The 24,701-nt window shown below is 42.7% G+C and overlaps 1 protein-coding gene across 5 annotated transcripts; it reads left to right on the forward strand.

Annotated features, from left to right (window-relative positions):
- Nucleotides 1–12,562: 12,562 nt before the first annotated feature.
- On the forward strand, nt 12,563–24,677 carry MRPS14 (mitochondrial ribosomal protein S14). 5 transcript variants are annotated; one of them, XM_057729252.1, is made up of 5 exons: nt 12,573–12,694; nt 13,364–13,433; nt 16,469–16,546; nt 18,435–18,593; nt 24,221–24,677. In XM_057729252.1, the coding sequence occupies exons 2-5, from the start codon at nt 13,389–13,391 to the stop codon at nt 24,401–24,403; spliced, it is 465 nt and encodes a 154-aa protein (XP_057585235.1). In that variant the 5' UTR covers nt 12,573–12,694; nt 13,364–13,388; the 3' UTR covers nt 24,404–24,677. The 5 variants fall into 5 exon arrangements, with proteins under 5 accessions (XP_057585240.1, XP_057585235.1, XP_057585237.1 ...); XM_057729253.1 differs by lacking the exon at nt 12,573–12,694 and adding an exon at nt 13,262–13,276; XM_057729254.1 differs by lacking the exon at nt 16,469–16,546.
- Nucleotides 24,678–24,701: the final 24 nt, after the last annotated feature.

Genomic DNA, 24,701 nt, shown 5'->3' on the forward strand with positions numbered 1-24,701 from the left:
AAGGCACATGCTTTGTGACTGTGTTTTAGAGAAGGCCATGAGAGCCTGTCACACCCCGATCATCCTGTAGAGGCAGCTCTGGTTCTTCTCCTCGAAAGGAAACTAAATGTCTAGGTTACCCCATCAGCACTGCAAGTATGGTCTTTGCCATGCCTGGAAAGGAAGGTGCTTTATGCTAAACTACTAGGCCAGCAAGTTGTATCCTCAGAGGCTGAACTTGAAGGGAAAACCATGAACCATGAAGAGAGAATTTTGTACCAGTCCAGTCCTTTCCCATGCAGATCGACAGTGTCTGGTTAGGACATGGTCAAATGTAAGAGTTTGAATCATTTCAATCCAACAAATATTTATGAGCACCTACTACATACTAGACATTCTGCTAGAAACTTGGGTATTAAGTTGAAAACAACACGTTGCCTTAAGGAACTTTCAAATAAGTAGGGGAAATTAATACAAGTTAATATTTGTATTAATTAATTATATTAATAATATGTATACATACTATATGTTGTATTATATACATTGTATAGGGAAACATGTCAACCAAGTACTATATTGAAAGAGCTGTATGTGAATATATCAGTCCCACCCTCCCTAACCTTGAATTCTCCCCATGAGAATTTCTTGTAAATATGTGCTTACCTCTGGATATCTCTTTATTTTTTTTTTACAGACATATTTATTTATTTATTTATTTGTTGGGTCTTTGTTGCTGCACACAGGCTTTCTCTAAGTTGTGGAGGTGGAGGGCTACTCTTCCTCACAGTGTGCGGACTTCTCTGTGGTAGCTTCTCTTGTTGCGGAGAATAGGCTCTAGGCTCATGGGCTTCAGTAGTTGTGGCACATGGGCTCAGTAGTTGTGGCTCATGGGCTCTAGAGCACAGGAGTTGTGGTGCATGGGCTTAGTTGTTCCGTGGCATGTGGGATCTTCCTCGGAACCCATGTCCCCTGTGTTGGCAAGCAGATTCTTAACCACTGCGCCACCAGGGAAGTCCTGGATATCTCTTTAGAAAGTCAGCATGGCCAAATCTTGAGCACGCAAACTATGAGTCACTCCTAATGGAGTCAGATAGGAAAAGAGGAACTTGGAAATGAGACTGGGAAGAGCATTAGAAGTAGACGTGCTGCATTGTCGTCTTGATGAAGTTGATGAGTGTAGCGGGTTGAATAGCATCCCCGAAAAATTCACATTTACTCACAACCTCAGAACATGACCATATTTGAAAACAGGGTCTTTGCAGATGTAATTAAAGTTAGGGACTGAGATGAGACCATTCAAATGGCCTACATTCAAATGAGAATGTTCTTATAAGACGCAGAAAAGAACGCAAAGACACAGAGAAGTCAGGAGCAGAGCTGGAATAATGATGCCACAAGCCAGGGGCCATCAGAAGCTAGAAGAGGAAGGAGCCTCCCCTGGAGCCTTTGGAGGGAGTGTGGCCCTCCTGACATTTGATTTTGGACTTCTGGCCTCCAGACCTGTAAGAGAATAAATTTCTATTGTTTTAAGTCACCCAGTTTGGGGCAGTTTGTCGTGACAGCCACAGGAAATGAATACAATGAGAAAAAGTAAACTAGGTCCTTAGAACAGGGAATTAGCCTGAGAGGAAGGAGATAATGCAGAGAGCAAGGCCATGACTGAGATTATAAATCTTGGGAGCTGGATGGAAGGGTTGAGACTGACCTGCTGAGCCGTGCCGCATTGGTTGAGTAAGATTACCCTAAACCATTTCTATCTCAAGCACCAACTTACTTGACAGCTCTGAATCATAGCAGAATTAAAGAAAAGCAATGCAGCTGCGAGCCGGGGAGCCAGGCCTGGCAAAACAAGTGGGCCAGAGTCAGGCCATCGTCTCCGTAGCCAGTGCCAACCTGCACACTGTATCCAGCAGCCTGCAGGCAGAACAAGAGAGGTGGAAAATCAGCAATTCCAAGTCCCCAAATCAGGAAGATACCGAACATGCGGATGGAAAATGAGACAGAAAAGAAAAACCTCTCTGTATGCATATTATCTGCAACAAATCAAAACGGTTATGCAAGTATCTCCTTGGAACTGCTGGGAAGAGAATGTAACACATTTTTGTGAGTCAGGGATGGTAAGTGGACACTGAGAACCATATCTGCTACTACTAATTTAAAATGTGCAAGATGTCCATTGTACCACCTTTAGACATCAGTCTTTATGATGAGTGCAATGATAAAAAGGCTTTTCATACATTTACCCCCACTTAGAACCTTGTTTTTCCACAAGATCTCAAGTTCTGCAAACGCAAATTTTCCTATCTCCCTACCAAAACCCCAGCAGTTGAAAAAGTATTTTCAGTCCTCTCCACTGGAGTGGACTGGCTAAAAGCCTTTACGTGCGAGTGTGTTGACGCGTGACATATTCTGTGCTCACCCCAGTAATGCGTGGCATCTCCCCCATCTACCCATCTTGTCTCCTGCTTCCTGAATGGCAGAAACTACTGTGTGCCTGGCATTCAATTAAGCATTTGGTGAACTGAACCAACTGGTTGCCTGAAAGTCTTTACGAGGAAGAGCCACTGAAGGGAACCTTGGAAGGGAGAGAATCCAGTGTGGTTAGAGGCCCTTGGGGGATGGAAAGGGAGGTGCAGAGGGCTGGACTTTATTTTGTAGGAGAAAGGGAGCTACCAAAAGTGAGTTGTTGCAGTGTTTTAGAAACTTCACTCTGGCAGCAGAAAGGCATGGAGGTTTTGGTGGGGAAGGAGAAAGGTTAAGTTAAAAAATAAATAAACACATACATACATACATACATACATACATAAAAGGAGGCAAAAAGCAGTTAGGAATACACTTAATACTAGTTCAGGCAGAAATAAAGAGGATCGACCAAGAGGAACAGGAGTAGGAAAGGAGAAAATGACAAAGACAATTAGAAGTAGAATCCACAAGGGTTGGATGATCTGTTGGACGGGATATTTTTGTCTTAGCCTGAGTTCTCCTTACTCCCCCACCACCTGCAAAAGCAGACTCCGTGACAGATTTACGTGCAAGTAGCTGATTTGGGCAGCAACCCCAGGCAGCAGGAGGGAGGGGTGAGGATGGTGAACAAGAGAGGGGGGAGAGGCAACACAAGGATGTGTTACTGCATTAGCAACAGGTGTTCCCTATCGCTGAGACCTCCCAGTCACAGGAAGCGTGTTATCCATAAGCTTTCATTGCCTCTTGGTTCCGGGTGTCCCCAAGGGCATCCACGGCCCTGCGTTTGGTGGTTGCGCATGTGTAGGTGCTGAGCTGTCTCTTGATTCCTCTGGTGTCCCTCATCAACCTCAGAGAAGACCCAGAGCAAGAAGTCACAGGTGCCTGAAGTAACCCTCACTGCACCTGAGCTCCACTTGGTATTTTACTACCTTTAACTGCAGCTTTTTCCTGCTTTACGAACAAAGGGCCCTACATTTGTATTTTGCACTGAGCCCTACAAATCACGTAGCCTGTCCTGCTCTTGAATCCTACAAAAGAAGCAAACTCAATTGCAAACATAGGTCCTACCTGATGATAGGCATCGTGTCATCATTTTATTTGGAGAACAGCTGTGTGTGTGTTTTCCGTTTGCCGGCAGGCGTTGGAGCTCAGATGTGCTGCTACTGCCACCTGGTGTTCAATTCCACACACAGCACACAGCTCTAGGAGGAGACTCCAGGCAGGGAGGGGCCAGGGCAGCTGCTTCCAGAAATAAGTGCTAAGGCCACCACACTCCAGGGCCAAGCTGGTACACCAATAGGATGACTGTTCAGCTGGTGGTGTTCAATGAAGTCAGGCTACCCACACACACTATTTCAGAGGCAGGGTTGAAAATGCGTGTGTGTGTGCCTGTGTGTGTTTCTGTGTCTGTGCCTTTCTCCCTCCAACACGTTCTTTTTCTTCACTCCCACCTTCCTGCTTTTTGTTTTTCCCCTTGACTTGCCCCACACACAGACCAACAAAATCCCAAGAAGTCTGGTTCTTTTGAGTCAGACCATATTCAGCTTTCCAGGTGGGGAAGGCCCCTCCAGGAGAACATTGTGGATGGGAAGCACTGCAGGGGTGAAGCAGAGAGGGTGTCCAGGTCCTAGGAAGATGGCTGAGTCAGCCTGGGCCAGACAAGATCTCTAGGGACAGGCACATGCCAAGTCAGTATTCTTACTGTGCGACGCCCAGGGCTGCAGCCAAGTTAACCCTGTTATTTACCAATTACAAAACAATAAAAAGGAACAATTCAATAATCCTCCCCCAAAACAGAGAGGCTAAGGACATGATCAGTCCTGTGTTAGGTATAGACTAGACACCAAAGGAACAACTTATTTGATGGTAGACACAGAGGAGCCAGAGAAATGAAGCCCAAAGGGAGAGTGAATAACTAGCACTGCACAGGAAGGCAGCAAGCATCCTTGGATTCTTCATTTCTTCCTGCTTTGTTCAGGGTCCTGACTGTGCCCATCCCCCAGGGTTAGCACAGGCTATTGACTGGGACCAGATCATGACCTTTTCCTTCACGCCCTCTGAGCAACACATTTTTCAAATATTTGGGGTGAAATAATAGATCCATAAAAAGACAAGGACAGGCTAATATTTTTAAATCAACGTCAATATTTTTGTGAATCTAAAAGTAAAATACCCAAGCATATATGGGCACCTTATCTTTGAGAAAGGAGGCAAGGATATACAATGGAAAAAAGACAGCCTCTTCAATAAGTGGTGCTGGGAAAATTGGACAACAACATGTAAAAGAATGAAAGTAGAGCACTTCCTAACACCATACACAAAAATAAACTCAAAATGGATTCATGCCGAGACCAGCTCAGCGACTCGAGGTGAGTGACGGGTGCCACAAGCTTGAAGAAAACACAGACACAGACTGAAGAGAAAGATGGGACCGGGGGACTCAAGACCTCTAGGATCAAGAGCCTTGCTGATTCATCCCACGTTGCTTTTATTTGTTTCCTGGCTAACACTTCTCAGGTTAATCCCATAAACAATCAAAGGCCTCACATGACTGGGGTAATGAACTTTCTTTGCCTCCTGGGTCCGATTTGAGCAGGTGTGGATCAGAGCAGGGTGCGGATTTGAGCTGGGCATGGAGAGCAAAACAGCCCTGGGGGCAGGGGACCTCTCTCAGTAGGATTAAGGGTCTGTGCCCCACCCCTGTTGGACCCCTGCGACTGCGCCTGTCTTAGGTTGTTCCTCCCCTGAGGAATCTTACCCGTCTCTGGCTAACCAGCCATCCTCCAGGGCCAAACAGGGTGATATGAGGTGTGCAAGTGAGAAAGGGGCTGCACCCCCAGAGAAGGCCAATCCTCTGCCTATGCCCCCATAGTCTCCACGCCCCGCACCCTCAGCTCCTCCACTGCTCAAGCAGGACATTCTGAATCCCATCGCTCGGCTCACATACTTTAACATTTTCAAGGTTTCAGAAAGACTCCTGAATGTCTTCCCACAGATTCAAGACCTAAATGTAAGGCCAGACACTATCAAACTCCTAGAGGAAAACATAGGCAGAACACTCTATGACAGACATCAGAGCAAGTTCCTTTGTGACCCACCTCCTAAAATAAAGGAAATAAAATCAAAAATAAACAAATGGGACCTAATGAAACAAAAGCTTTTGCACAGCGAAAGAAACCATAAACAAGACAAGAAGACAAAACCTTCAGAATGGGAGAAAACACTTGCCAACAAAGTAACGGACAAAGGATTAATCTCCAAAATATATAAGCAGCTCATGCAGCTTAATACCAAAAAAGCAAATAACCCAATCCACGAATGGGCAGAAGACCTAAATAGACATTTCTCCAAAGAAGACATGCAAATGTCCAACAAACACATGAAAAGATGCTCAACATCACTAATCATTAGAGAAATGCCAGTCAAAGCCACAATGAGGTATCACCTCACACCAGTCAGAATGGCCATCATCAAAAAATCTAGAAAAAAACAATGTTGGAGAGGGTGTGGAGAAAAGGGAACTCTCCTGCACCATTAGTGGGAATGTAAGCTGGTACAGCCACTATGGAAAACAGTTTGGAGGTTCCTTAAAAAACTGAAAATAGAAGTACTGTATGACCCAGCAATCCCACTCCTGGGCATATACCCAGAGAAAACCATAATCCAAAAAGAAACATGTACCACAATGTTCATTGCAGCAGTATTTACAATAGCCAGGACATGGAAGCAACCTAAATGCCCATCAACAGATGAATGGATAAAGAAGATGTGGCATATATACACACACACACACACACACACACACACACACACACACACACACACACACACAATGGAATATTACTCACCCATAAAAAAGAATGAAATTGAGCTATATGTAATGAGGTCGATAGACCTAGAGACTGTCATACAGAGCAAAGTAAGCCAGAAAGAGAAAAACAAATACTGTATGCTAACTCATATATGTGGAATCTAAAAAAATGGTACTGAGGAACCCAGTGACAGGGCAAGAATAAAGATGCAGATGTAGAGAATGGACTTGAGGACACAGGGTTGGGTGCAGGGGCGAAGGGGAAGCTGGGACGAAGTGAGAGAGTAGCATAGATGTAGATACACTACCAACTGTAAAATAGATAGCTAGTGGGAAGTTTCTGTATAACAAAGGGAGATCAACTCTATGATGGGTGATGCCTTAGAGGGTCAGGACAGGGAGTGTGGGAGAGAGTCGCGGGAGGGAGGGGATATGGGGATATATGTCTAAATACAGCTGAGTCACTTTGGTGTACCTCAAAAACTGGTACAAGAGTGTAAAGCAATTATATTCCAATAAAGAGCTTAAAAAATAAAAGTAAAATACATACATAAGAAAATGGAAAAAAAAAATTTTAAACATACACACAGCCAGTAGTCTGGTTGCTTGCCTATTACTCTCAGTCTTTGAGCATATTTCCTTCTCCATCTTTTTTCTAGCTACCTGTCTACCTATCCATCTAACCTATAAATATACCTGTGTTTTTAAATATATATATTTAAAATTTTGGAATGCATCAGATATTTTAAACTAAAATTATAACATTGTTTCTTAATTCATTTAACTCTCCCCCATTAGATTTTTAAGTTATTTGTTCTTATTACAAATAATCCCAGGATATGTGTCCTTGTATATAAATTTTAGAATTTCTCAGCATTTCCTTGGGATAGATTCCTAAAAGTGGCATAACTGTGTCAATAGATAAAAACTTTGAGAAAACTCATGCCAAGTTGTTTTGTAAACAAGTCATACCAATTTATATTTCTTCCACTAGGATATGAAATTCCCCATTTCCCCACACCCATAACAACACTGAACTTTTTTTTAACCTTTGTTAATTTGCTAGATTAAATTATCATTTTAATTTGCATTCTCTTGGAAACTAATGCAGTTGGATACCTGTAATGTTACAGACGTTCTGAGAATTCTACTGGAATTTGTTGAAAAATATGCTCACCTATCTTAACTTTAATTTTTTTTTAAAGGCTGTATTAACATTTAACTCTTTAATTTATCTGAAATTTATTCTGGGGATTTCCCTGGTGATCCAGTGGTTAAGACCCCATGCTCCCAATGCAGGGGGCCCAGATTCAATCCCTGGTCAGGGAACTAGATCTTGCATGCTGCAACTAAGACCCAGAGCAGCCAAATAAATAAATATTAAAAATAAATAAATAAATAAAATTTATTTTGATAAAAGGCAAGACAGAGGTAAAGATATAATTAAAATGGCTTTTCCCAGTTGTTCCAGTACCACTTGTTCAGTGATTCTTTATGCTTCCTTTAATATATAACAACTTGTAATTACACTGGGGTTTCTTTCTGACCTATCTAATGTAGTTCATTTACCTGTCTGTTGATTTTGGCATCAGTATCACACTAGTTAAATCACAATGGCTTTATAACATATGGCAGGGGTCCCCAACCCCGAGGCTGCGGACTGGTACGGGTCCGGTCTGTGGCCTGTTAGGAACCAGGCCGCACAGCAGGAGGCGAGCAGTGGCGAGCAAGCAAAGTTTCATCTGCCGCTCCCCATCGCTCCCCGTCACTTGCATTATTGCCTGAACCATCCCCCACCCCGGAAAAATTGTCTTCCAGGAAACTGGTCCCTCGTGCCAAAAAAGTTGGGGACCGCTGACATATGGCATTTTAATATCTGGTAGAGCAAGACTATTCATTATTTCTCCTCTTTGAAAATTTCATAGATTTCTACCTCCTTCCCGTCCCACTTATTCTTTTATATACTTTTTAGTATTATTTTAAGAAAATTTTCATTGAGGGTTTTGATTGACATGGCATGAAATCTATACTTTAACCAACTGATATGTTTTATAAGTGAGAATTCCATGACAGCAGTCAGGCCTTTGTCCTTGAGCTGTTGCTTCTCCAGAGGACAGTGTTGAGTGGGGACTAAGGTCATAGGTCTTGGCCTGGGACTAGCTCTGTGAGCTTGGCAAGTCATCTAACCTCTCTATGCCTCAATTTCATCATCTATACAATGGTTCTTGTTACTTTATTAGGCCAAGAATCAAGTGACAGCCAGAACAGTCTCTCACAAACAAACCTTAAAGCATTTAACAGTAAAATTTTAATCTGTCTACTCATAAAGTAACTTTTAAGCCTCCAAGGGAAAGACTATCTGGAAAAAACAAAGACAACACAACTGGCAACGGTGCTTTTCTATACCTACATCTAAGTCTACAAAAGTGAGTCAAAAATTATCCGCACCTTGGCTGTAGAGTTTATTTTAATTAACTTTTAGAAAAGACAAATACATCATTTTTTGACATAATCTCCTTGCTTTTCAGTACACTTTGTCCATCTGTCAACAAGCTTTCATATTCCCTCATTAAAAAATGTTTTAGGCTGACTTGCAGGCCACGAACGCACCACTGTCTTCACTTCTTCATCAGAAGTGAATCTTCGTCCTCGTAGGGCTGCTTTCAGGGGACCAAACAGGAGTCCCAATGGAGCAAGATCAGGACTATAGGGAGGATGCTTTATCACCTCAAAAGGAAGTTTTTGCAGACTGTCAACAGTGTGGGCAGAAGTGTGCAGACGTGAATTGTCACACAAGATCACAGCGCCCTTGGATAGCAGTCCTCTGTGTTTAATGTGAAGTTTAGGCTTCAGCACTAAAACTTTTTGAATCCTAAGTCTGTTGTGGATTATTTCATAGGCAGAGACATGGCTGATTTGCAGATGATTTGCCACATAATCTATTGTAACTCATCTATTCAACAGAATCATTTTATGTGTACGCTCAATGTTGTCATTAGCCAGACATGGCTCCTTCTTGATGGCTAACTCTTATGCGAACTTCCTTGAACTTCGCTAGCTGTTCATACACACTTCTTCACAACAAAACACTTTCTCCATATTGTGCAGAAAGTCTTCGATAAATAATGGCACCAGGTACACCCTCAGACCACAAAAAACGAATCACTGCACGCTGCTCTTCTTTCGTGCAGATCACAAGTGGGGCATCTGTTTGCTCGCACCACAGTTACAAATGAACTGATGTAACACATTCACACCTGCACAGCAGTGACTGAGGAGACACAGTAGCCTTGAATGGAAAGCGCTGATGAGACAGTACGGCCAACAGAAGTTTTAATATTAACGACATCACGGATAATTTTTGACTCACACTCATATAATGCCCAATTGCATCAGAAGGGCAGGGATTTTGTTTTCTGTCGCCCCACCTCACACGCATACACTGTGGTACATGATAGGCATTTCTTACGTGTTTGTTGAATGATGATGGTTCTCCTAATAGTGGAATTCCAGGACAGTAAGGCCAACAGCCTTCCCCACTTTCTGTCAAATGGCAAGAATCACATACTCCTTGGGAGAACACAAGGTAAAGTGAGCCTTCTTCAGGCTTTGCTTGTCTTTGCCTGCCTGGTGGAGGGTGCGTTGGGGGAAAAATCTTAGGCTGTTTTACAAAACCAAGACAATTAGTTAAAGAAGATCCTGGTGTCTTTTCTTACTATCTCAGAGCTTCCTATCTTACCAGCCATTAAATTGCTTTAATATTTTCTAAAGAAAAACAGCCTAATAACATACTAATAGTGTTTAAGATATTTGTACATATATATTCTCAGTAGCATTATTAACAATAGCCAAAATGAGAAAGAGAAAAACAAATACTGTATGCTAACGTGTATATATGGAAACTAGAAAAATGGTACTGATGAAGTAGTGGCAGGGCAGGAATAGAGATGCAGACATAGAGAATAGATTTGAGGACACAGTGGGGAAGGGGAGGCTGGGATGTGGTGAGAGTGTCATTGACATATATACACTACCGGGTGTGGGGTGGATAACTGGTCGGAGACTGCTGCGGGGCCTGGGGGGGTCAGCTCGATGCTTTGTGAAGACCTAGGGGGGTGGGATTAGGGGGGTGGGAGGGAAGCTCAAGAGGGAGGGGATATGGGGATATATGTATGCATGTGGCTGGTTCACTTTGTTGTACAGCAGAAACTGACACAATACCGTAGAGCAATTACATTCCAAAAAAGATGAAAAAAAAAACCCCACAAAAGGTGGAATCTAAGCAAGAGTCCATCAACACATGAATAAACAAAATGTTGTACATCCATACAATGGAGCATTATTCAGTCACTAAAAAGTAAGGAAGTATTGAAGCATGCTACAACATGGATGAAACTTGAATACATTGTATTAAGTAAAAGAAGCCAGACACAAAAGAACAAGTGTGTGATTCCACTTATATAAGGTATGTAGAGTAGTCAAATTGATAGAGACAGAAAACAGAACAGTGGTTGCCAGCGGCTGGGGTGAAGGGGGAATGCGAAGTTACTGATTAATGGGTACAGAGTTTCAGTCTGGGAAGATAAAAATGTTCTAGAGATGGATGGTGGTGATGGTTGTACAACATGTGAATGTACTTGATGCCACTGAACTGTACACTTAAAAATGGTCAAGATGGTAAATTTTATGTTATGTATATTTTGCCACAATTTTTAAAAAGTTACAATGTTGTTTAAAGATACTTTCAGAACTAGTTTTACAGAGAACAAGCAAAAGGCTGCTGTGTATAAAGCTGGCTCATCCATTTTGCGAGTTGATTGTGTTCCTGAGTCCAAGCTCATACTGAGTCCATACCCACAAGGCAGCCCAATAAGTTGACAGACAAGTTGTTGAGACAAGGAATAGAGCTTTAATAGACAGAGACGATGGTGGACTAGTGTCCCAAAGGACCACCTTCCTGGAGTTAGAATTCAGGCTTCTTTTATACTAAAAGGGGAGGGGGTAAAGTCTTGCTTCTGGCCAGACTCCTGCAGCCATTCACAGATGGGCCTAGTCAGGATGTTTCCCATGAGCTAAACAAAGGTATTTTAGCTTAATGCTCATTTTCTGGGAGCTAAGGTTCCCAGAAATGTGCCATTATGTATAATCTACACTTCTATGTAACATCCCTTTAGTGAGTAAATGTAATAGAATACAAAGGTTCTTCCCTATTACGATTACAGAAGATGACCCTCAACTGTGGGGAGGGAAGAGAAAGGTATTACATGGGCTAGAATTAGGACTGGATGCCTGCCTGACACTGGTCCAGGAATTTTCTGATTCTACTACCATGATAGGGGCTCATGCTATCCTTTCCTGCCAGCCGGCCTCAGTCAGTCCCTCCACAGTTCATTAGACATGCTCCAATAAACTTGAACCTCTCTCTAAAGAAAGGAGTCAGCACTCAGCTTCCCTTCCCAGAAGACTCCTGTCCAATGATGTAGATGTTAATAGGACACAGGGGCATCTCCTCACTTCATCAATCAACACATCTAAAATACAGGTCTTGGGCAAGCTAACATACACTCCTTGGTATTCTTCTACCAGGATGGTGGGTGGGTGGTACTTGCCTTACTGCCACACAAAGTAAAAAGGTTCAATTCCCACAAAGGGTTCATCCCAGACCAAGGACATTTGCTATGAAGATGAACTGAAAGTTCCCTGTACTACAGATTGAAAACCGCAGTTTTTAAATGGCAATGCTCCCCCACCACCACCACTTGAAAAAAAACCAAAATGTTTTAAGCCCTTTTCACCTAAAGCTCCAATACACAATACACATATTTTTAAATATATGTGTATTAAACCCTAGACATATAAATGTGCACTACAGCACTGCCATTCTCAGCATGACCGTTATGCCCATTACAGCAGAGAGAAAGGCGAGATCTGCAAAATCTACAGGAGGGTCGACAGAGGAGGAGCAGCTGGCCATGCTTGCAGATTTCTGGCAAGTAGCATCCTAAGCTAGTGGAGGATACAGGAGACGTAGGTTGAGCAAGAATTATTTAGGGAGAGAGAAATTGGTAATAATGAACTGGCACTTAGGGGAGGACGGAAAAACGAGGTGAGTGGGAACAAAGGTAATTTAGGAGGGTGTGTAGAGCACTCAGGAAACGAGGAAAAGCTGATCAGACCCCACTATCAATACCACAGCACTGCTCGCAGAATGTTAATATGCCCAAACTCCGTTGAATACCGCGAGAACGCAAATCCAATTAACTACCTCCTCCTTCCTGTACGCTTAAGACCCGCCCGCCGCCCCGCCCACTGTGGCCCAGGTCCCGCCCCTCGTGTCCTCGCTGTATCCGGCAGTGTTAATAAAGTTGCCGCGGTTTGACATTTGCGGCGGACAACATGGCGGCTTCCGTGCTCAGCTCTCTGCTGCGGACCTTCCGGCAGGTATGGCCCGCGCCCTTATCCCCTCCTCCCCCTTTCCTCTGAACCTCCAAACCCGCGGGTCCCCCACTGTTCTGCCACATGTAGCGCCCAGTGCAGAGCCGTCCCAGGGTTTTCCCTCTGCCCACGTCCCTCCTCCGGCCTGATTCAGGAGAGGGTCGAGCTGCAGATATAAATTTGGTATTCGTAAGCTTAGAGCTGACTGGCATTGAAAGCTGCAGATTGACTCCAATTTATAAGGAGAGAGCAGGTGTCCGAGGAATAAGGCCCCAGAGCATTCAATGTTAAGAGAAGGGAAGGAGACTTGAAAGGAGCAGAGCGAGGTGGCCTGGAAGCACTCCCGGAGCAGGGAGTGGGCACCTCTTTGCTCAAAGTCACTTAAAGGAAGGGCTGGGAAGTGCCTGTTGGGTTTAGCAGAGTGGAAATTGTTGGGACTTCGATCATAGCAGTTTCAATGGCGTCGTGGGGGCGAAAGCGTTCAAGAGAGAATAGGAGGAACGAGATTGGAGGCTACGAATGTAAAATCCTTTAAAGACATTTTGCTGCAAAGGGGAGCAGGAAAATGGGTCAGTAGCTGGAGAGGAGGTGAGTTAAGATTGGGTGTTTTGTGTTGGTTTATTTTATTTTATTTCATTTTAACGTGACCAGTAACTGCATGTTTTTGTGTTACAGGGAAAGATTCTGTAGAGTGGGGAAAATGGATGATGTAGGAGAGGGAAGAATTGCTGGAGCTGTATCCTTGGTAGGCAAGAGGTGATGAGTTTCGTGTTTGATTGTTTGGTCTTAGGAACATGAACAGTTAATCTGTAATAGTGTTGTCCAATAGAAATAAAATGTCAACCACATATGTAACTGAAAATTTTCTAAGCAGCCACATTAAAAAAAGTAAAAAGCAGATGAAGTTACTTTTATTAAAATATCTTATTTAGGTATATCCAAAATATTATTTCAACATGTAATCTATAAACGTGATGTATGAGATATTTACATTCTTTTTTTCATAGTAGATCTTCAAAATCAGATTTGTATTTTGCACTTACAGCACATCTTAGTTTGGAAGCTAAATTTTCCAGCATTAAAATGGAAAATATACTCCTACCAAACAAGGTTGTTTAATGCTTACCTTGCTTCAGTTTAAATTTTTAAATTAATTAAAATTAAATAAAAATAGGGATTACATTTCTCTTTTTACATTTCAAGTGCTCACTAGCCATGTGTGGTTAGTGGCTACTATATTGGACAGAGCAGATCTTTAATAAAAGGATGGATTTTTTTAAAAATTTATTTTAAACTTATTAAAAAAATTTAAAATTATTTTAAAAAATAAATTTAAAGAAATTTTTAAAATTTATTTTTAATTATTAAAAAAGAAATTTTTAAAATTTATTTTTAATTATTAAAAAATAAATTTTTAAAATTTATTTTAATTGAAGGATAGTTGATTTACAATGTTGTGTTAATTTCTGCTGTACAGCAGAGTGATTCAGTTATACATATATATTTTTTCATATTGTAGGATATTGAATATAGTTCCCTGTGTTATACAGTAGGAGCTTGTTGTTTATCCATTCTGTATAATAGTTTGCATCTGCTAATCTCAAACCCCCAATCTATCCCTCTCCCTTGGCAACCACAAGTCTGTTCTCTATATCTGATTACAGATGCTTTTAACTTCATAATTAAAGAGAAATTGAAATCATCAGCTAAACATGGTGATGTGGGAGCAGGTGTCAGAGATTTAAGGAAAGCTAGGGTGGTGTAAAGTAGTGAGGCGTAGATCAGAGGAATAGTGGCAAGAATTAGAGCCAGTACAGTGAAGTGAGAGAGGGACCGGGGATGTGAGGGTGTGGGAAAGACAGCACTGTATTTACGGACCATGGAATTCAGGCTGGGTAAGTGGGAGATAGAAAATCAAAAGCTGAAAGACAGTGAAAAGCTGAAAGACAGTGAAAAGCAGGTAGGAGCAATAGATTAAAAGTCCCAGAGGGGCTGTTATTAGGGTGTTAGAGGGAGCAAGCTAGAAAGAGTGATAGAGAATGAGATACACACAACTGAAATAATAGAGAGCTTGCACCTAGTAGTAATATAAGACCTAGGGCAGGGAAGTGAATAGGTAAAGAAGAGTAGAGGACAAAAGTCACTGGAGGAAAAGAGTTGGAGAAATGGAGAGATCACGTGTATTGAGACCACCAGGAATTAAGACAGGAAGAATACTTTTTAATTCTTTTTTTTTTAATAAATTTATTTATTTATTTTGGGCTGTGTTGGGTCTTTGTTGCTGTGTGCAGGCTTCCTCTAGTTGCTGCTAGCGGGGACTACTCTTCATTCCAGTGGGCAGGCTTCTCACTGCAGTGGCTTCTCTTGTTGCAGAGCACAGGCTCTAGGCGCATGGGCTTCAGTAACTGTGACTCGAGGGCTTCAGTAGTTGTGGCCCTCGGGCTCTAGAGCGCAGGCTCAGTAGTTGTGGCACACGGACTTAGTTGCTCCGCTGCATGTGGGATATTCCCTGCCCAGGGATCGAACCTGTGCCCCCCTGCACTGGCCAGTGGATTCTTTTTTTTTTTTTTTTTAAGTTTATTCTGTATTGAGGCTCGTAACCTCTTTTATTTATTTATTTATTTATTTATTTATTTATTTATTTATTGTATTGGCTGTGTTGGGTCTTTTTTGCTGCACACAGGCTTTCTTTTTACTTGCGGTGAGTGGGGACTACTCTTTGTTGTGGTGCGCGGGCTCCTCATTGCCATGGCTTCTCTTGTTGCAGAGCACAGGCTCGAGGTGCGTGGGCTTCAGTAGCTGCAGCACACGGGCTCAATAGTTGTGGCTCACGGGCTCTAAAGCGCAGGCTCAGTAGTTGTGGCGCATGGGCTTAGTTGCTCCGCGGCCTGTGGGATCTTCCTGGGGCAGGGATCGAACCTGTGTTCCCTGCATTGGCAGGCGGATTCTCAACCACTGCACACCTAGGAAGCCCGGCCAGAGGATTCTTAACCACTGTGAGCCACCAGGGAAACCCTGTGACTTTTTTTGTCATCTCCTTTTTTTTTTTTTTTTTTTTTTTTTCTTTGGTGGATGGGATTGTGTTCCTCTCTTACTGGTTGTTGGCCTGAGGCTTCAAGCACTGGAATTTCTAGGCTGTTGAGTAGAGCTGGGTCTTGGTGCTGAGGTGAGAACCTCTGGGAGACCTCACTCTGATGAATATTCCCTATGGTCTGTGGTTCCCTGTTAGTCCAATGTTTCGGACTCAGAGCTCCCACTGCAGGAGCTCTGGTCTGACCCCGCTCCTCTGCACCAAGATCCTACAAGTGGTGTGAAGCAGGAAAAAAAGAAGCAGAACAATAGCAAAATTAAAATTACAATAAGATGAGAAAACTAACAGATGTGTTAGAAAAAACTTAAAAAATAGATGAAGCAACAACTGGAAGGTAAAACAGAACCACGATAGCAAAAAGAGGAGGTAGGAAAAAGAAAAAAAAAGCTAGAAAAGGTCTTGGCTGTGGGGATGGGGCTTAGGCAGGGGCAAGGCTTAGGCGGTGGGCGGGGCCTACGATTACATCCCACCAGGCCAGATGGGGAGTGGGGCTTAGGCCCACTGAGGCAAGAGGGGCCCAGGAGTGCCTCTGGTCTTGGGGGCAAAGGACCAGGTCCAGGACCCCAGCAGGCTCCCTGGGCCTGAGTTGGTGGGGGAAATGCTAGGTGCTTTCCCCAGTCCTCTCACCTCAGAGGGTCCCTCCCCCTTGGCCTCTCTTCTTCCCTGCCTCCTCCCTCTTATGCCCCTAGGATCCTCATGGCTGGAGGTGGCACTGGAAGGGAGGAGACCAGACCTGGTTGCCCAGCAGGCTTCCCGGGACCAACTGGGTGAGGGAAACACCCACGGTGCTTCCCCAGATCTCCCAATCCTGAAGGGTCCCTGGTCTACCTCTCTTCCTCTTGTTCCCTCCTCCCTCCCCACCATTCACCCAGGTCCCGGGTGGCTGGAGGGGGCCCTGGAGTGTGAAGGACCAGGTCCGTGAGCCCAGCAGCCTTCCCACGCCGAGTGGGCAGGGGACCTGCCTTCCCCTCTTCCCCTGATCCTCCAATCCCAGAGGGCCCCTCCCCACTGTCAGCCTCTCCTCTTCTCCTCCGCTTCCCTCCTACTCCCCTAGGACCACTGTGGTCTAGGGGCCCTCGGAGGGGTGAGGACTAGGCCTGGGAGCCCAGCAGGCTTCCTGGTGCTGAGTGGGTAGGGAAACTGCCCGCAGCATCTCCCCTGATCTTCCGGTCCTGTAGGGTGCCCCCCACTACTGTCTGCCTCTCTTCCTCTTCTCCTCTCCTCCCTCCCTCCCACACCTGTAGGACCACGCAGCTGGAGAAGGCCCCAGAGAACGAAGGACCAGGCTCAGGAGCCCAGAAGGCCTCCCAGGCCCAAGTAGGCAGGGGAAAGGCCCTCTGCACCTCCCCTGGTCCTCCAGTCTTGGAAGGTCCCACCACTCGTCTGCCTCTCCTCCCCTTCTCCCGCCTCCCTCCTACGCCCCCAGGACCAGCATGTCTCAGACAGAGCCCTGGAGGGTTGGGGACCAGGCCTGGGAGCCCAGCAGGCTTCCCAGGCTGAGTGGGTAGAGGAAATTCCTTCCACGCCTCCCCTGATGCTCTGATCCCAGAGGGCTCCTCTCCCCATCCGCCTTTCCTTTTCTGCTCCCCTCTTCCCGCCTACACCCCTAGGACCAACCGTCCTGAGGGGCCCTTGGAAGGTGGAGGTCCCCGCCCGGAAGTTTAGCAGGCTTCCCGGGGCCAAGTGGGTGCAGGAATAGCCGGGGGCACCTCCCCTGCTCTTCCGGTCTTGAGGGGTCCCTTCCCACCCCCACTGTTTGCCTCTCTTCCTCTTCTCCCCTCTTTCCTCCCTCCCACGCCCCTGGGACCCACACAACCGGAGATGGCCCCAGAGAATGAAGAAGCAGGCCTGGGAGGCCAGCCGGCTTCAGGGGGCCTGAGTGGGCAGGGGAAACACCCTCCTGCCTCCCCTGGTCCTCTGATCTCGGAAGGTCCCCCCCACCAGTCTACCTTTCTGCCTCTTCCCCCCTCCTTCCTCCCTCCTACACCCCTAGGACCCAGGCGACCCGGAGGGGGCCTCGGAGGGTGGAGGACCCGGCTGGGGAGCCCAGCAGGCCTGACAGCCAGTTGGGCAGGGAAAACCTAGATGTGTTCCCCCATGATCCTCCGAGACCCCAGGGTCCCTCCAGGTAGGAACCTCCCCCCTGCCCCAGCCACCCCTCAGGGGCGCTGGTCCTGTGGCCTCTACTTCTCCTCCCCCTGACTTCCCCCATGTCCTACCTGGTCGCTCAGAGTTTCCTCCAGTCTCCTTGGGCCTCAAGGTCCCCCACTAGCATTGGGCAACTGGCCTAGTTGTGGGGAGACATGAACTCCACGTCCTCCCATGCTGCCATCTTAACTCTGCACCCCTGAACTGTATATTTATTGACCTGAGTAAAGTTAAAACAGAATTATATTTAAAAACTCAGAAAATTTTTCACTTTCTAACTCACACTATTGGCATTGTGTTGATTACCACCATTTTGGCTTCATGTATGTCCATGAAAATTATTTGTTCTGAATTAAGAAGTCTATTATTTTAAATTATTAAAGCTATCCGTAATTACTGGGGGGATAAAAGGTCATAAATGGTAACTAAAAGAGGATCACAGGATAGGGAAATGGGCAGAGTCTGGATCTGACTATCCTTCACTTGTTCCTTGTCTCTGTCTTTTAGGTGGTTCCTTCATCAACTTCAGGCCAAGTTCGAAGTTACTATGTAGACTGGAGAATGTTACGTGATGTGAAGAGAAGAAAAATGGCCTATGAGTATGCAGATGAGAGACTACGGATCAATTCTCTCAGGAAGAATACCATTCTGCCAAAAGATCTTCAGGTTAGCTAATTAAGATGAGTGTCTACCATAAAATCATTAACTCAAATCAGATCAGTTTTGATACTGTTTGTTGTGACTTAGTATCAATATACTGTCTGGAGAATATAATCAGATTCTCTCAGTCAACTTCAATGAATACTCTTGTAACTGGTTTTGATGAGTTTCAAATTAAAAAGAACTATTCATTCTTAACTAGCCTTTTAACCATTTCATTAGGTGGTGCTTATTAGAAAGTACTGATGCATGGTAACCACACAGAAATTGGATAGTTATTTTGATCTAAGGTCTCTCTCCAATCATTCCAGTCGTTCAACTCTCAATGCATTGGGAGTCTTTGCCAATGCATAGGGCCAGGTGCCCAGCACATGGCCTACACCGTTCCTTATCCAGGGCCATCCCTAAGCCTACCTCTCTGAATACCTTTGCCCATAAGGTGAACTTCCAGTTAGGTTTACCTTCTTGTCTCTTACCTAATAAGAGAATGTCAACTCTGGCTCCCTGAAGCATAAGTCCTGCACCTGTCTGGTAACACAGAATACCTACATTCAAGAGTATTATCAGAGAGTATAACTCAAAACTCAAGGCCATTAAACTCATCAGAAGCTCAGAGTAAAAACTATTTCATTTATATAAATTTGGAAAAATAATATACAGGCCTTTATGGATTCTTTTTAAATGTTGTCTAAGCCAGATAAGCAGGAAGCTGAGTGCCCTGGACCACTCTATTGTGGCTTCTACTGTAATGCTATTAAGCTACTTGCCTATATTTAGGGAGTAATAAGAAGTGGATCCTGAGAAACTCAGCTTAAGATATTGTGGAGGACAAATATATGAAGATCCCCAGAAAAGTCTCTGGTATGAGAACCAGCAGTAGCTGTGCAGAGACTCTGTGAATCATGGGAACTGATCACGGCTGTATGTTGCCTGCCAGCTAGCTTACAAGTCAAATTTATGCCCCAGTGCTAACAAACTTACAGGCTCTCACAGAATGCTCTTTTGTTTCATTTTTCCTTTGCCCACTTTTCTCATTTGTACACCTCCTTAAGTCTTTATGTTCATACATGTGTAAACAATTCTTAAAGTTCTGTCTCCATGAAACTTTACTTCATTCTACCAGTCCAATCATTTCTCCTGTCCAGTTCCTTCTATAGCATTTACTCTCTACCATTGATTGAGTTAATCATGTTGTTTTATGTAATTCTCTCAGTCTTTCTCAATAGCAACACATGCATAAGATTTTGGAGATCAGGAACTACTCTTAATGGTTAATAGTTGATGTAAATTTAGTGGCTTTCATATACATTTTCTCATATATGCTTTTAATATGTTAGAGGAATTATTTTGCTTCCATCGTAGTCTAGTACAGGGTCAGTCTCACACGCACTTGCGTGTGTGCACAGTAGCACACGTGCTTTTAAGCACATACATAAGAATAAATCTGTACTGACAAGACCTTAGTGCTAGCTACTGTAGTGATCTGTTTTTCTCTCCTGAACCATTTTTGCCCTTACCATATTTATTTCCCTACTTTGCAAATGATCTTTTAAAAATGTAAATCTCACTTGGTCACTCATCTTTGCGTCTCCAGCAGTCAGAATCTTTACTGTAGGTGTCAAGGCTCTGTGGGCTCCAACCCTTCCTCCCTCTTCAGCTTCACGTCAAACCACATTTCCTCTTACTTGATCTTTAGTCCAGAGGTTTCAGACTTGTATGATTCAAAAATCTTATGGGAAATAACATAACTTACACCTCAAGGAACTAGAAAACAACAGGTAAGCCCAAAGTTATTGGAAACAAAGATCAGAGCAGAAATAAATGAAATTGGAAACCAGAAAAACAGTAAAGATCTGTGAAACTGAGCCAATTTTTGAAAAGATAAAATTGACGAGCCTTTAACTAGATTAACATAGTAAAAAAAAAAGACTCAAATAAAATCAGAAATGAAAGAGGAAACATTACAACTGATACCAAAGAAATATAGAGAATCATAAGAGACTGATAAGAACAATTGTATGCCAACAAATTGGCTAACCTAGAAGAAATGGATAAATTCCTAGAAATGTATAACCTATCAAGACTGAATCATGAAGAAATAGAAAATCTGAAGTGACCAATAATGAGTAAGGAGATTGAATCAGTAATCAAAGAACCTACTAAGAAAAGCCCAGGACCATATGCCTTCATGGGTGAATTCTACCAAACATTTAAAGAGGAATTAGTGCCAATCCTTCTCAAACTCTTCCAAAAAATTGAAGAAGAGGGAAACATTCCCAAAGTCATGTTATGAGCCCAGCATTGCCCTGATACCAAAGCCAGGTAAGGACACTACAAGAAAAGAAAACTACAGATCAGTGTCCCTAATGAATAGAGATGTAAAAATTCTCAACAAAATACTAGCAAACCAAATTCAACAGCACATTAAAAGGATCATTTACCATAATCAAGTAGGATTCATCCCTGGGATGCAAGGATGGTTCAGCATACCCAAATCAATGTGATATATGACATTGATTTGAGTATGCTGAATTGAATTAAAGATAAAAATCATGGTCACCTCAACACATGTGGAAACCACATTTGACAAAATTCAACATCTCTTCATGATAAAAACTCTCAACAGATTAGGTGTAGAAGGAACATACCTCAGCATAATAAACCCACAGTTAACATCATACTCAACAGTGAAAGGTTGAAAGCTTTTCCTCTAAGATCAGGAACGAGACAAGGATGCCTAGTCTTGCCATTTGTATTCAACCGTGTACTAGAAGTCCTAGCCAGAGCTGTCAGGCAAGAAAAAGAGATGAAAGGCATCCAGTCAGGAAGGAAGAAGTAAAACACTCCCTATTTCCAGACAACGTGATATTATATACAGAAAACCCTAAAGACTCCACCAAAGAACTGTTAGGCCTAATCAATAAATTCAGTAAAGTTGCAGGTTACCAAATGAACCTACAAAATTTAGTTGTGTTTCTGTATGCTGACAAACTATCTGAAAAAGAAATGAAACAATCGCATTTATAATAGCATCAAAATTAGTACACTTAGAAATAAATTTAAGAAGGTAAAAGATTTGTACACTGAAAGCTATATGCACTGATGAAAGAAATTGAAGTAGCAAATCAATAAAAAGATATTCCATGTTCATAGATTGGAAGAATAAATATTGTTAAAATGTCCATACTACACAAAGCCATCTATAGATTTTGTGCAATTCCTATCAAAATTCCAAAAGCATTTTTTCACAGAAATAGAAAAAATAATCCTAAGATTTGTATGGAACTACAAAAGAACCTCAAGTAGTCAAAGCAGTCCTGAAAAAGAAAAAGCTGGAGGCATCACCATCACATTTCCTGATTTACAAAGCTATAATATTCAGAATTGTATGGTATTGGCATAAAAACAGACACATAGACCAATGGAACAGAATTGAGAACCCAGAAATAAACCCACAGGTACATAGTCAACAAATATTTGACAAGGGAGCCAAAAATTCTCAGTGAGTACTGTGGATAGTTTCTCCATAAATGGTGTTGGGGAAACTGGATATTCACATGCAGAAGAATGAAATTGGACCCCTATTTTACACCACTCACAAAAATTAACTTGAAATAGGTTAAAGACTTAAAAGACAGACCTGAAAGTATAAAACTGCTAGAAGAAAACAAAGGGTAAAAAAGTTCTTTTACATTGGTCTTTGCAGTGATTTTTAGATGTGACACCAAACGTGCAAGCAACAAAAAGATAAGCAGGTGGACTGCATCACACTAAAAGAAACAACAACATGAAAAGGCAGCCTACAAAATGGGAGAAAATATTTGCAAACCATGTACCTGATAAGGGGTTGATACCCCAAAATTATGAGGAAGTCCTACAACTCAATAGCAAAAAAAAAAAAAAAAAAAAAAAATTAAAGCATGGGCAGAGAGAACCTGATAGACATTTTTCCAAGAAAGACAAAAATGGGCAACAGGCACATGAAAAGATGCTCAACATCTCTTAGCAGGGAAATGCAAATGAAAACCACAAAGCACTATCACCTCACACCTGTCAGGATGGCTGCCATCCAAAAGACAAGGGATAGTGTTGGCAAGGATGTGGAGAAGAGAACGCTTGTGCACTGTTGCTGGGAGTGTAAATTGGTGCAGCCATTATGGAAAACAGTATAGAGGTTCCTCAAAAAATTAAAAATAGAACTACCATTTATGATCCAGCAATTCTATTCCTGAGTATAAATATGAAGGAAATGAAATCACTAGATAGAAATAGAAGTGATATCTGGACCACTGTGTTCACCCCAGCATTATTCAAAATAGCCAAGACATGGAAACAGCTCGAATGTCTATCAGCAGATGAATGTGACACTCAAAGAACATAAAAAAGAAGGAAATCCTGCCCTTTGCAATAACAAAGATATGCCTTGAGGGCATTATGCTAAGTGAAGTAAGTCAGATGAAAGACAAATACTGTATGATCTCACTTATATGTGGAATCTAAAAAACCAAATTCATAGAAACAGAGTAGAATGGTGGTTACCAGAGGCTGGGGACTGGAGGAAATGGGGAGATATTTGCCAAAGGGTACAGACTTCCATTTATAAGGCGAATAAGTTCTGTGGTTGAATAAGTACAACATGGTGACTATAGTTAACAATGCTGTATTATATACTTGAAAGGTACTAAAAGAATAAATCTTAAATGTTCTCACACACACACAAAAAGTAATTATATGGGGTGATGGAAGTGTTAACTAACGTTATTGTGGTAATTGTTTTTCACAGTATATACCTGTATCAAAACATCACATTGTACACCTTAAATTTATACAACGTTATATGTCAATTATATCTCAATAAAGCTGGCGGAAAAAATCATTTGGGGAGACAACAGAAATGCATTCATATATTTTCCAAAAGAGAAATGAGAATGTCTGTAGCAGCTCTATTTGTAATAGCTCAAAACAGGAACTACCCGGATGTCTGTCTGCTGTACAGTGGATAAATGAATTATGGCATATTCACACAACAAAAATTAGCACCTATTTTTGTTGTGTGAATATGAGAATGAACAAATTGCAACACATGCAACAATATGAAGACTCTCACAAGCATTTCATTGAATGAAAGAAGCCAAACAAATGAATAAAAAAGAATGGTTTATGTTATACTCCATGGTTACATTTATATAAAATCAAAACAAGGAAAATTCACCTGTGGTGTTAGTAACCAGGTTAGCTGTTAGCCAGGAGGTCAGTGACTGAAAGGAGGCAGAGGGAAGGCTTCGGGTGCTGATAATGTTTCTCAACCTAGTTTCAGATTACACAGCTGTGTTCCGTTTCTGAAAGCTTATTGAGCTTTACACTTATGATTTGTGGATTCTTGTGTATCTTTGTTAAGTTTCAATTAAATTATGAAAAATTACATTGTGAGTATGTCAAACATTTATGTCATTTTTCTGGTGCAGTTGTTTCTACTCAGAGGTTAAAGTTCACTATGGTGTCCAGGGTTCTTTTGCCAAACTTGGCTATATTAATGAATCTAGCCCTTTGTTCTCTTGCTCTGAGCATTGACTAATCATCTGGAATAAATAAATGCACATGATCTGTGTAAATGATGTTGTGACTTCCCTTAGGAAGTGGCTGATGAAGAAATTGCTGCCCTTCCCCGGGACAGCTGTCCTGTTAGAATCAGAAATCGGTGTGTTATGACGTCCCGTCCACGAGGCGTGAAGCGGCGCTGGAGGCTTAGTCGAATCGTCTTCCGTCACTTAGCTGACCATGGGCAACTGTCTGGGGTGCAGCGAGCAATGTGGTAATATTCAGCTTCAGAGCCTGCTGAGCTCACAGGAAGACCAGTTCTGGCAAGAAGAGACTTTTCTAATAGACAAAAACCTGGTTTTTATGGGGTCCAGAATAAAGGTCTGCTCTACCTGATGCTGTCTATAGTTAAATTACTTTTAAATTTTAAATGAAAAAATTTGGATGTTTCATTCTGTCAGTGAATTATCTTTTTCTCCTGGAGTTGATAAATTAAACATATTGTTCCCAAGTGTAGTGTGAAGAGCAGAGTAATAAAACATTTCTGTGAAACTGTGGTCTGTATGGTTGTCTTTT

This window comes from Hippopotamus amphibius, chromosome 3, assembly GCF_030028045.1.
Source record: "Hippopotamus amphibius kiboko isolate mHipAmp2 chromosome 3, mHipAmp2.hap2, whole genome shotgun sequence".
In the NCBI taxonomy this organism is placed as follows: domain Eukaryota; kingdom Metazoa; phylum Chordata; class Mammalia; order Artiodactyla; family Hippopotamidae; genus Hippopotamus; species Hippopotamus amphibius.